At 37.2% G+C, this 14,073-nt stretch overlaps 1 protein-coding gene across 1 annotated transcript in view; it reads left to right on the top strand.

Moving 5' to 3' along the window:
* The window catches only part of LOC127452639 (2-oxoisovalerate dehydrogenase subunit beta, mitochondrial-like), a 103,816-nt gene that overhangs the window by 11,389 nt on the left and 78,354 nt on the right, over positions 1–14,073 (top strand). The window contains exons 4-6 of the mRNA XM_051718268.1: positions 4,520–4,653; positions 6,430–6,585; positions 6,855–6,963. Of these exons, the coding sequence (XP_051574228.1) occupies positions 4,520–4,653; positions 6,430–6,585; positions 6,855–6,963 (399 nt within the window). The remainder of the gene's footprint in view (positions 1–4,519; positions 4,654–6,429; positions 6,586–6,854; positions 6,964–14,073) is intronic.

Genomic DNA, 14,073 nt, shown 5'->3' with positions numbered 1-14,073 from the left:
AGATTTTTGATACATTTGCAAATGTATTAAAAAGAAAAGATGGAAATATACATTGACATAAGTATTCAGACCCTTTGCTATAACACTTGAAATTTAGCTCAGGAACATCCCATTTCTCTGGATCATCTTTGAGATGTTTCTACATTTTGATTGGAGTCCACCTGTGGCAAATTCCATTGATTGGACATGATCTGGAAAGGCACACACCTGTCTAAATAAGGTCTCACAGCTGAAAATGCATATCAGAGCAAAAACCAAGCCATGAGGTCAAAGGAACTGCCTGCAGAGCTCAGAGACAGGATTGTGTTGAGGCACTGATATGGGGAAAGCTATTACATTTTTTTGGTTGCATTGCATGTTCCCAAGAGCACAGTGGCCTCCATAATTCTTAAATGGAAGAAATTTGGATCAATCAGGACTCTTCCTGGAGCTGACCATCCGGCCAAACTGAGCAATCGGGGGAGAAGGGCTTTGGTAAGAGAGATGACCAAGAACCTGATGGTCACTCTGGTGGAGCTCCAGAGAGCATGTGAGATGGGAGAAACTTGCAGAAGGACAGCCATCACTGCAACACTCCACCAATCTGGGCTTTATGGCAGTGTGGCCAGACGGAAGCCTCTCCTCAGTGCAAGACTCAAAATAGAACCTAAAGGACTCAGACTGTGAGAAACAAGATTCTCTGGTCTAATGAAATGAAGATTGAACTGTTTTGCCTCAATTGCAAGTGTCATATCTGGAGGATCCCAACGGTGAAGCATGGTGGTGGTAGCATTATGCTGTGGGGGTGTTTTTCAGCGGCAGGGACTGGGGGACTGGTCAGGGTTGAAGGAAAGCTGTACGCAGCAAAATACAGAGATATCCTTAATGAAAACCTGTTCCAGAGTGCTCAGGATCTCAGACTAGGCAGAAGGTTCACCTTCCAAGAGGACAATGACCCTAAGCACACAGCCAGGACAATACAAGGCTTAGGGACAACTCTGTGAATGTGCTTGAGTGACCCAGCCAGAGCCCAGACTTGAACCCAATAGAACATCTCTGGAGAGACCTGAAAATGGCTGTCCACCGACGGTCCCCATCCAACCTGATGGAGCTTGAGAGGATCTGCAGAGAAGAATCACAGAAAATCCCCAAATCCAGGTGTGCAAAGCTTGTCGCATCATACCCAAAAAGATTTGAGGCTGTAATCGCTGCCAAAGTTGCTTCAACGAAGTACTGAGTTAAGGGTCTGAATACTTATGTCAATGTGATATTTCAGTTTTTTCTTTTTAAGTTATCAAAAATCTGGTTTTTGCTTTGTCATTATGGGGTTTGGTGTGTAGATTGATGTGAAAAAAAAATCATTTAATGCATTTTAACATAAGGCTGTAACATAAAATGTGAACAAAAATGAAAGGGTCTGAATGCACTGTACATGCATCACAAGAGATTTATGTCATTTTTGTCATTTTTTTCTCAATCGACAGCATTTGTAGCATAATGTTGATTTCCACAAAAATTTATTTCGATTCGTTCCTCCTTTTCTTAAAAATTTTTTTTTTGAAGTGTTTAAAGGCAGAAATGTCTTCTGTTAAAACTCATGTATTCTTTGAGTTGCAAAATTGTTTAAATTATCATTTCTACAGTAATTTTAGGGTTTGGGGGTTTGCTGACATGACATGGTCATGGTAACTTTTTTTTTAAATTGGCTATAACTTTACACAGAAAAGGTTTTTAAGTGATTTTATCACACTAATGTTTAAATACATATCCATTGTGGCTATTCTTTTGAAACATTGTGACCTTGATATTTAAATAAACAAAGGATGAGTCAAAATTATTTTCTATGGTAATCAACATTATACCACAAATGCTGTCGATTGACCCTAACTTTTATTGAACCCGGAACATTCCTTTAAATGCATATATCGGGTCTTTAGTGACCCAGGAACCATTACATCCCCAGTCCCTCATCCATTTTTGGAGTTATGCCCACACCTCTGTGGGTATTCCTCAACCTTTCTCTTATGAATAGTGTAACAAAAATGGCAAAATTGCAAAAATTATCTTTTTTATAATTACTTAATTACCAAAAGTGTAAATGGTCATTAAAGATATGTAATGGCACTTTCTTTTTTTTTTGCTTGCTTGATTTGACTTGATTTACATTTGACATTGCTGTTTGACTACCGGAATTATGCAAGTTGTACATCTATTAAGGGTATGTAATAATGTTTGGTGAAACACCCGTGCATTTAATAGAATTCTGTGCTAGAAATGATGCTGACGGAAATTTTATTTTTTTTAAAAATAAAATGGCCGATTCTTTTGTCTCGCTAAGGCTAATTTCATAGCTGACATTTTAGGTATCCTAAATGCACACAAGTAAATAATATTTTCACACTTTTTGCATAATTTGCCAAAATTACAGCTTGATTGGAAATGAGGCACCATAAAAATACTCACAAGTGACATTTAACTTGAATAATTTACATTTTTATAATGGATTTTTATCATTTAACATTGAAATTCTGGGTCTGGGACAAGGCTGAAACAATACAAATCTGTACATTAAAGGCATTTGAAAAGTAGCAAATATAAATGAAGGCATGTTAAAAGTTTTCTTTGTCAGTTTTAATTGAGACCTTCATTTAACAAAAAATAAATAAAATAAATAATAATAATAATATATCGAAATCTGTTAGTTTGAATAAAAAGAAACCCCTAAAGGCCTTTGCACACCAAACATTTTGAATCGAAACAATGCATTTCTAACGAGCCATTTACACGTTGAGCGAACATTCAAGCCAAACTGCGCGCTGACAAAGCAAACCTTTTTTTCCCTATTTTTTTCTTTTCACACAAAAAGATATTTTTACCACCGACATTAAATGCTAAAGGAACTCGAGGAAGAAATCCTGAACCAGCAGTGACGACGTGTAATTCTTTTTTACTGTATAACTTTTTTACTGATCTTAAGTGTTATTCTTTGCTAAATATTAATACTATTGATGTGATTTGCAGTGCAATGCATTGTGTACATGTATTTGCATTCAAAATGCCTTTGTATACCAATAACGTGATGGTGTCTTCTCAAAATCGTTATTAATGTGTTATCATTAAGTCATTAACTGCTGTGCTGCTGTTAGCAGTATTAAAGTACCTAATAATGGGTCAGACTGAAGAAAATGGAGTCTGCAATCATTTTGTTGGTTGAGAAGAGCGTTTTACTGCTTGCATTATACAGACATTTGGAGCGTTTAAACTTTGTCACATTTAATACGTATCATGCAGGGTTTTGAGCAAATGTGTAACACAAGTAGATATACATGGAAATAAGAAGTGTTTTGAAGGTTTTCTTTCTGGTTGAGCAAATCAACAACACACTAGTCCATCGCTCCTGCAGGTTGTAGAGAAATCTGTTTTCTTTTTTCAATCTGCTTGTTCAGTTGTTTTTTTTTCTCATCTGTGATGGGCGGAGGGCAGAGCAGCTCAGAGGTGCATTGCGGAACTTACCGCACCGGGGTAAAATTGCTTGTCGATAAACCACCTATATTGTAAAGGCATGAATGTGTTTATGGCGGTCACTCGCGACGCTTTCTGTGTCAAATGGCCATTCGTTGCGATTCGCCTTTGGTGTGCAAAGGCCTTAAGCCATGAAAGTACCAAAAGTTGAAGAAACACCCAAATATTTTTTATTTTCATTTGGTGGTGCTAGAGTGCCGAAATTACACACTTCAACCTTAAAGGAAATTTCAGTGTTCTGTATAACCAAACCTCTATGGAAAGCATTTGTGAAATGCTGTTAATTAGGCTACCACAGAAAATTATTTTTTTGTCTGTAAGTTTGGCCAAATCAACAAAAAATGCATTTACATTGGTAGTCTATGGAGTCAGGGATTCCAGAGAGTTTAAAAGCAGAAATGTGCCACTTGTGTTTTTGTCAAAGACTTCCATACAAAAAATGTGAGTTATTCTTGGTGAAAAGTTGTCTAAATTTTAGCAATGGGACTTCTTGGAAGTTTAAAGGAATATTTTGTTTTCATTCTGTACTGTATAGAAACTACTGGTTTGCATTTTGTTTTAGAATCTAACCTAATCATTTAAACCTTCTTCGGGCTACATTATCTTTGGACCATTGTTTAGGAAGTACTGGTCTTAGAGAAATTGTACCTGTTTTTAAGGTGTTCGTAAAATGCTTATTTTGATCTCGTATTAATGGAAATGAGGTCCAAAATATTTTGTGATCCAATAAATCAAACCACATTTGGAGAAACGCATGACCACATTGCATTTGAGGTGTAAATGGTAATCTGCCATGATAAGTCAACGCAAACAACAGTGATGGACCACCTACACCTATTTTAAACTCTTCTGGTTACATGTGGCTCATTGAAGTAAATTTGAGAGCACCAGGTGAATTTTTTTCAGTAACAATGAGGTTGTAAGTAATGTAATGAAATCAGAGACCACAGGTGTAAACAGGGCTTCTGCATTCTCATATAAGTGCAGGATACATTGACATTTGCCATTTTCTCATTAGGTAAAGACCGTGTATTTAACACCCCACTGTGCGAACAAGGCATTGTAGGATTCGGGATCGGCGCAGCTGTCGCAGGAGCCACCGCTATTGCAGAGATTCAGTTTGCCGACTACATTTACCCAGCGTTTGATCAGGTGAGCTTGTTTTAAAGGGCCATCATCATTAAAAACGTCATCATAGACCAGTTTAATGATTTCTTTTTCCCCCTGAGGTCCACTTATAATGAGGACAGTGTGATGAGTTTCAGGTTTCAGTGTACGGGGGGCGTAGTGTTTTGATCAGTGTTTGTGAGACCCACAAGAGGAAGTGGCCAGCTCCTGTCTGGTGCTTTTCCCTTTGTGTCCTGGCCTTGCTGAAGATGGATGAGTTTCCCTCCATCGTCAAGGCAGCTGAATAGCAGATGTAATAATGGGGAGTATTTTACAGGAATGGGTTGCAGCTTTGTGAGATTGTCTCTGAGTCATTCTCTTCTCTCTCTTTGCATCCAAAAAATTAGCCAGAGGTGGCCAAAGCATTAGAGCATTAGATTAGAGTCTTTTTCACAAGTCCGTGCTTCATTCTCATTATAATGTAATCCCTGCTGTAATTATCAGAGGTAGGCAAAAATAAGGTGCACTTGGCCTAAAAAAAAATGCTCCTAAAAACCTAATGACAAAAGATAAATAATTCCCAAGACTGGGTAAAAATATTGATTTTTCCGATGCATTGTGATCCCGATATTGATTCATAAATGCTAAGTTTGATCTCTTACTGCATGTGCAACCCTTTATGATTAGCCATAGGCTGGTAAATATTCAGATTTTACTCACCAGTGATTGACCGGTGTAGTGGGGAAGAAGCTCAGCATCCTTTCATTGCATGTTGACAGTAAAAGTTTGGTTTGACTTGTACTGTGAAATGTGTGTCCAAAGAGGAAATCCATGCAATCAATTTATCATAGAGTAATGTCTCTTAACACCCTTTCTGTTCGTTACAGTCAGTTACTGATAAAACACAACAAACAATAAAAATGTAACTCTATTCACGCATAGCACGAATGAGGTAAAGAAGCCATTCGACCCATCTCTTGTTAATACTGTATGTTCTCATTTACAGAACAGCCGGTTTTCTTAAAGAGACAGTACCGGTTTTTAGCATGTTTTCAACAAATTAATGTACAAACTTGTGAATAGTACAAGTTATGCATGTAAACAATAAACATGTAGCAAAATATAAATGCAATATAACATTGTATTTATTGATTGAATACATGGATTTCTTCATGGATATCTGCATCAATACCCAGCCCTAATAATTACATAATTAATTTGAGTAACTATCTGTATTTATTCTTTGATACGTAGAATATTTTTTTCAACTGATTAGACATTTCTCTAAACTAAGTTTTTGTAGTTGTCTCTAAAACAATTAACACCGCCATCAAAACAGATTAAAATTTTTCCCTACACCCTTACAAATTATCCACCACCACATTTTCAGTTAACTTGATAAAAATAAATGGAAATCAACTATTAAATGAAAGTTAATTTAATAAATGAAATGAAATGCATCTAAATTAAATACAGATTTCTTTCGGAATTCAAACATTGATCATTAATAGCATCTAATATTTTTGGAAATATTTTTTCTGTGTGGTGCACAACCACTGTTAAAACTCCAATTTACATTGTTCCTTCCAAGCAGCTGTTGTCAAGCTATGTGAAAGAATTTCCTGGCTTCACGCATGGTTTATCTGAAAAAGCTTTGGCGACATTGTCAGGAAAAATAGCCTTTTTTAACTTAAAAGCATTTTACAAGCGGAGCTTTGGATGCAGTTGCATTAGGGATGTGGAGCCCATCTTTTCTTGCACACAGATGTAAGTTGATATTGATGTTCGTCTTTCTGTCTCTAACTCTTTTTGGTTTTGAAGATCGTAAACGAAGCCGCCAAGTATCGCTACCGTTCAGGGAACATGTTTGACTGTGGAAACCTGACCATCAGAGCTCCTTGGGGCTGTGTGGGTCACGGCTCGCTCTACCACTCCCAGAGTCCAGAGGCCTTCTTCGCTCACTGTCCTGGAATTAAGGTGACCTAAGTGCACTGTTTGCCAGATATTACTCACTTTATCTCAGTAATGCCTTGTAAAGGCATGCTTTCACTCCCAGAATGAATTAATCTTGGCTCACTGCAAATAACTTATTTCTACAGTGGCATCGGTTACTGAGAACTTCTGTTTTTGCATGAGTCTGCATTTCCACCAATAGCTTTCATCGCAACATAAACAAAAATATGACTGTGTCCACCTTTAACATATTAAATTGACAGCCCTGATTATTATTTTTTTGGGTCCTTTAGATCGTTGTGCCGAGAGGTCCAGTCCAGGCCAAGGGTCTTCTTTTGTCCTGTATCGTTGATAAAAACCCATGCATCTTCTTTGAGCCCAAAATCCTGTACAGAGCAGCAGGTGAGCTATCAGTGAAGATTGAGAATATGAGTATATATTTGGAACAACATCCATGTATAACATTGCCTCTACAGTTAGTCTGTGATATATCCTTTCCTTTGGAAAGGCAATTTGTGCTCTGTAGAGGTTTATGATTATGTAAAGCAGTTAAGATATGGAAGAGGTCAGTGAGATTGTCATATATGAGTGTAGTCTGCATTCAATCAAGGGCTTTCAAATGGATAATTGAGTTCCTGAATGGGCCAAATGTTGCTTGATGCTTTGCAGCTGTTGACTGAACTTTTCTCTTTGCTTTCTCCTTCTCTTCCATGTTGTCTCTGAGTGTCAATGAAATGCTTTAGTGCAGAATAGTTCTAGAATACACATGGCGAGAGGAATGTGGATGTATTGGTCATTTTATTAGTGTGACATACGCATGACATTATTCAGTTCTTTCCATAAAATGACTATTCATTGACCACATCTGTCAAACTGTGGTCAAGGCATAAAATCGGCAATAAAATATGTAATGACAGGTTTTTCAAACCCTCCCCTCTCTGCTATTGTTCAGTTAACCGTATGTGGCCGTTTACAGAGCCTACTCTTGGAGAAAAAGAAGAGTGTTTCATTACACTCCCTAGTTTCTTATGATGTGAGTCAGTATGTCGTGAACACTTATTTGAGCACTAACAATGGTGTTAATCCACTAAACACAGAGACACTGACTAACATGAGACTTGAATACAAGGACACGCATGAAAACAACAACATCACTCTATCGCGCTATGACCAATTTACCTCTGGCATCATTTGGTCTTTTAGTGCATTTTCATTGTAGCTGTTAATGCCAGGTTCACGCATCCTCCATGAGTGGCGCGTTTTCGTTTCGGCGCCCATATTAACAGATTACACCATTCACACTGAAAGCATGAGTTGCGAGGTGACCCGTCCCGGAAGCGTCCCAGATGCGGCATTGAGCCTGTGTTTGCCGTGTCTCACGCTGAGCTCAACGGCTCTGGGTGCAGTACAACACTAAAATAATCAGGAAAGTATAGAAAATACACAAAAGCAAATCAAAATTATTCAAACCGAACCTATAGTACACTAAAATGTATATGTCTGCATGCAAGTAAACTCAATAAAATAACTTAATAAAGGAAAGAATTAACAAACTGCCGGACATTTTGCCATTCTGTGTATATAGGTGTACAGTATAGACACAATATGAGCTAATCACAACCAAGTGTGCTGATAAAGATGAAGTGCACGTGACTGCCCACTGTTGTCCTTGAAGCAGCAATAACCTCAGCTTATGACCTTATTAAAGAAAAAATTTGCCGTAGGACTCCATAGATAACTTTATTTTCTGCGCAGAGGCGCTGCTGTTTCTTGCGGAAGAGACGCGGCCAAGGTGAACGTCCAATGTGACCGTCCCGCTTGCGCCTCACTCACGCCATGCTCACAGAGGATGTGTGAACCCGGCATAAGTCGGCATGAAACGGAGGTTGCAACTGACTTCCTTATTGTGACATATTTCCGAGTGAAGCAGCTTATGGAACAAGGAAAAAAAAATGAGGGTGGGGATAGGCCTATCGCGATTATTAAATAATCGTCTGATCACGGTTATTTAAGATAACCGTGAGTATTGTGCATTTCAAATTCCAATCACATCATAGTGCCCAAATAAGGGAATATTTGGGGAATATATAAATGTCATGAACACCATGCCATTTGTGTGTCATTCATTTGAACTCCAAACGTCACTGAGCCGCACAGTATTTGCTGTTGTTAAATAGCAAAAAATGCATGGATGAATCATTCACAATAACACCAGTAACATGCATTAATAAAATAAATAGGGTCCATTTTTAGTTCATGCCAACTTTAAAAAGTATAGTGCCATTATGAAATGTGTACACATCAAACAGAAAGAGAGTGGCAGATGCTCACTGGTTCTTTGTTGTATTCTTGGATTTATTTTTAGGGAGCAAACATTTAACCCTCAGAGACCCAGTGTGGACGAATTGCTATGTTTGTTTAAAAGGAATTCAAAATATATATAATGTTAATATTAAATAAATAATATTAAATATGAGTAAAAACTAAACATAACAGTTGCTGACACCCTGAATTGTGTGACAATAACCGTTTTGGCAGTAAAAAATTGCCTTTTAACTGTCAGAGGTTGCTAAATTCATACAAAGTGTCACGGCTAGTTGATACAATTGCTAACAATTTTGGAGCAAATGTAGCAATTTTCCAAGTATGTATTTAACCTGTAATATTGTTTTGTTTTTCCCCAACATGTTTACTGATTGAAAAATTATTACATCCCCTGAAAATATAAACTTTCATAATTGTGAGACCATTTTTTTAAAGTTACGCTGGGCATTATTGGTTCATCTTTTTCTATATTCACCAGGGCTGTCTATTGATTAAAATGTTTTATTGAATTAATTACATTATGTGCCAATTAATTAGTCAAATTAATTGCAATAAATCACATATATCAATATTTACTGAGAAAGATAGTTTAGTAAAGTAATTATAAATATACTGTATAATAAATATTATAATTTACACAATCGAATGCATTACATCATATACATATAATGTATATTGTGGGAGCAGAAAAGGTAACCATTTCTTCAATAAAAAAGTGGCTTTAGAAGTTAAAATATAGTTTTTTATACCTCATATCATTGAACATAACCCAATTATTGGCCTACTTCCATTTGCTCTATTTAAAATTTTTGGTCTGTGTACTCATGGACACTTTTAGAGCGTTTCACTTTGGTTGCATCAATGGTTTTCATCTTCTTTAGTCATAACATCTGTGTTTTTCGTGTACTGTGTCAAGTTAAATGTAGTTTGAAATGTTGAAAAACGTGTCTCGAGATACATGAATTCAGTTGTGCTCCGTCCGGCTGTCTTTGAGCGCAAAATTGCATTGTCTGTGGAATGCTGTGCTGCCTGTTGCTTTCGTTGGTTTGAAGAGGCGTGTTGCCTGTTCAGCTGGAGTTGTGCTGACTGCTCCTTAATGCCACATCAAGGAAGTACATCAAGCTTAAATGTGTCTTACGTGTAAGAGCATTCCTTATTACGGAATTAACATATGGTTCTCGGGCATTAAAAAATGTGTTATTTATTAATGTGTTATTTTTCATATAATTATTTGCACTTAATACATTAAATCGACAGCCCTAATATTCACACTAGGGATGCACTGATACCGACACTGGCATCAGAATCAAGTCCGATACCGCACTCATGTACTTGTACTCATACTCGTAAAAATGCTCAAATACCAAAAACCGATACCATCTGACGTATGAATGCCATTACGTAAACATTAAGTGCACATATTAAAATCAAGTCATGTCCTAGTGAGAATATTTAACAGCAAAAGCTGCGATTTAATGAGATAAATAGATCGTTTGCACGTGCTGCGTTTTAAATGTGAGTGCTTGTGAATGTGTGGAGCCGGTGTTGTGCAGGCATAGATACATAAACTGCTCATACATGGAAAACACTATTATGAGCATCGCATTCTCAGTTTGTAGCAGATGACAGCAGGCAGAGCACTAATTCACTTTTTAGCATGAGTCATATACAGACTACATATTTATTTATTTATTTAAATAGTAGCCTTTTGCGGTTTAATAATTACTGTGATTCACATAGTGACCTGCTTTAATTTTCTTGGATTTCCTTGGTCTAACAACACAGAAACACTTCAAAATAAAAGCTCCGCCAAAGTAAAGTCTCAATTTAAATGAAAAAAGTATGACAGAAATAGATCACTACTGTATAGTTATGTAATATTCACTGTTATACTACTACTACTACTACTACTACTACTACTACTACTAATATTAATAATAAATCAATAGTAACTATTATATTTAAGCAATATCTCACATCTGTGATGCTCTGTTATGCAGCATTTTATTTGACAAAAACAACTCCTATGTTGTATTTAGGATTGTGCTGTGAGGTTCAGTATAAAATCCCTTCATTTGATAAAAATAATACAATTTTATGTTGAAAATTAATTGTTATACTTTCATTTAAAGTTTTAATTTATTTAAACACAATTTTGATAAAATTTAAATAAACTGCTGATATTGAGTAATTTACACATTCTGCATGCAAGAAAAAAATTGCAAATACTTTTGTGTTAAATTGTGTTGTGAATTTAAAACGCCCACTTGTTGTCTAAAAAAACGGTGAAATTTTGCAACCCTAAATGCCCAGCATTGCAATTTTACAACATTTTTCCACAATTCACTCTACTACAAAAAATGCATAAAAAAATAAATAAAATAAAATAAATACATTATAACCAGTGGCTTCCTAAAAACTTTTTTCATCCATGCTTGTGTCTCTGAGGGTGAAGTGCCCTGAAGCAATTAAACTATGGAGTGGATTCAGAGGCATTCTAGAAGTGCTTTGTTAACTCACCTATTGCTAGGATCACTTTTTTTTTTTTTTAAGTTTAGGGGTTTATTAAGTTTTGCTCTTTTTTTTTTTTTTTTTTTTTTTTTTTTGTAGGTTTCCTCAATTTACCACATAGTTTGTACAACAAATTTACATATATGCATTTAGCAGATGCCTTTATCAAAACAACTTCAATTGGCATGGATTGTTTTAGTGTATTTTCCTACGAATTGAATTTGGCTTAGACATTTGAGCTACTCTTAAAGGGATAGTTCACTCAAAAATGAAAATTCTCTCATTATTTACTCACCCTCATGATATCCCAGGTGTGTAGGACTTTCTTTCTTCAACAGAACACATTTGAAAAAAAAAACAGAAAAAAAATCTTAGCTCAGTAGGTCTTTAAAATGCAAGTGGATGGTGATTTCTCTTTTGAAGCTCCAAAAATCACAGACAGTCAGCATAAACATCATCCATACGACACCAACTGTTAAATGAATGAATTCAAAAAGCGATTTGATCACTTCTGGTGCAAAAAAGATAAATATTTAAGTACTTTTTAACTATAATCCAATGCTTCCAGTAAGCTTCACGAGAGGGCTGAGTTCAAGCAGTCTCTTGTGTGACGTTTTCGCATTGCCATGGATACAGATTTAATCTCAAGTTCTCCACTCGGTTGAGACATCCAGGATGAGCACACAAACGCACCATTGTGAGTAAACAAACAGACAAATACAGATCTGAACAAAAATCAATGAAGCTTCTGTACAGTGTTCCTCCTACTCAGTTGTAAACAGTGCTGCTCTACCAGGTGTGATACACTTGCGTCATTACTCAAGTGTTTCAAATGCCATTGTAATTACGTCACACGCGTGAACTGCTGCCAACCAGAAGCATGATTCAGAGTTTAAAAAAGTACTTAAATATTGATATTTTTCTCACCAAAAGCAATCGTGTCACTTCAGAAGACATTAATTTAACAGCTGGTGTCATTTGGATGACTTTTATGATGACTATCTGTGATTTTTGGAGCATCAAAAGAGAAATCTAAAATCACTTGCATTTTAAGGACCTACTGAGATGAGATATTTTTGTATATTTCTTCAAATGTGTTCTGGTGAAGAAAGAAAGTCATACACACCTGGGATATCATGAGGGTGAGTAAATGAGAGCATTTTAATTTTGGGGTGAACTGTCCCTTTAAGGGACTCTTAAAAGTCTTTTTTGTCCTTGATTGGGAGAAGAATATATGGTATGAAACAAGATGGTGCCGCGGATGGCAGCCTCTGTGTGGAGCTCTCCAATTCTTTATTGTGTTTGTTGTTTTTGTTTGTCCTGTGTTTAGTAATTTTTTTTCTATCAGTTTTACCAGGGATGAACTGCTGAACATTCAGCAGCACATATCAGACAGTCTTTTCCCGGTTTTTGACTATTCGGACGTTTTGCTGGACATTTTAGTTGGAGGCGCAGCTGTGTTGTTCAAGCTCGCAAGCGAAGGAAACGAGCCAGCGCGCTGGTCAAGCTCTGTCAGCGCAGCTTTTGAACAGTACTGCCGAGTATTCATCTAGTGAATCTCTGCTCTCTTCCTAACAAAATGGACAAACTACTCACCTGTACAAACAAGGACTTTTCAAACTCTGCTGCCTTGTGCTTCAAAGTAACCTGGCTGAGTGAAGCCATTCCGGACAGTGCCTTCCATCTGCTGGGCTTCCAGCTGTTCAGAGCAGATCGCATTGCGGAGTTAATGGGAAAAACGAGAGGCGGTGGAACATGCTTTTACATCAATGAAAGTTGGTGTACAGATGTAACAACGTTAAAGAAGATGTGCTGTCCTAATTTGGAAGCGCTTTTTATCAACTGTAAGCCTTTCTACTCGCCGCGGGAGTTTTCCTCATTTATGATGTTGAGTGTTTATATTCCTCCAAAAGCGTGTGTGAGCGCAGCACTGCAACAGCTAGCTGATCAGATCATAGACACAGAACAACAATACACGGACTCACATATTATTATTCTCCGCAGTTTTAACAATGTCAACCTCACCTGTGAACTGCCAAAATACAGACAGCACATTACATGCCCCACCAGAGACAGAAATATACTGGATCACTGCTACACAACATTAAAGGATGCATATCGCTCTGTCCTAGAGCAGCTTTGGGACTCTCTGATCACTGTCTTGTTCATCTTCTTTGTAGGGTCTTGGCCCACTTAAAATGGCAGCAGAGACCGCATGGCCCTTTGTTCTATGATCAAAAGGAGAGACACTGAACTCAGTTTCCCAGGATCCTTCACAAATTCACAACTGGATGTGAAGTCCCGCCCATGGACCCAGTCTCAAACACCATTGGTCGAAAGCGGCCTACGACCGATGACGTCATCTTGTCAATAAAACCAGCGGACAGATGAAGTTCGGCCTCTCTGTGCTAAGCTCTGCTTGGCTGTTAAGGGACATCTGTACTGTGCACGTACTGAAGGAGCTTTCCCTCCATTTTGGACTGAGAACAGAGAGACCACGTTTTTCTAACCTCACCATTTGGCCACGGTAGAGTAAGATTAACTTAGCTTTGTTCAAGTCTTATAGTATACTTGTATCAACCGGTTCAGTTTCACTGTAAAGCACCAGTGAATTTATTTTGAAAAACGGAAAGGCGACCAGTTTCCCTTCTCCCTCTTTTTCATTCAACGTTGACT

This window comes from Myxocyprinus asiaticus, chromosome 15, assembly GCF_019703515.2.
Source record: "Myxocyprinus asiaticus isolate MX2 ecotype Aquarium Trade chromosome 15, UBuf_Myxa_2, whole genome shotgun sequence".
Lineage (NCBI taxonomy): Eukaryota > Metazoa > Chordata > Actinopteri > Cypriniformes > Catostomidae > Myxocyprinus > Myxocyprinus asiaticus.
Note: the sequence above shows the minus strand (reverse complement) of the source record. Positions and strands in the feature narration are given on the sequence as shown.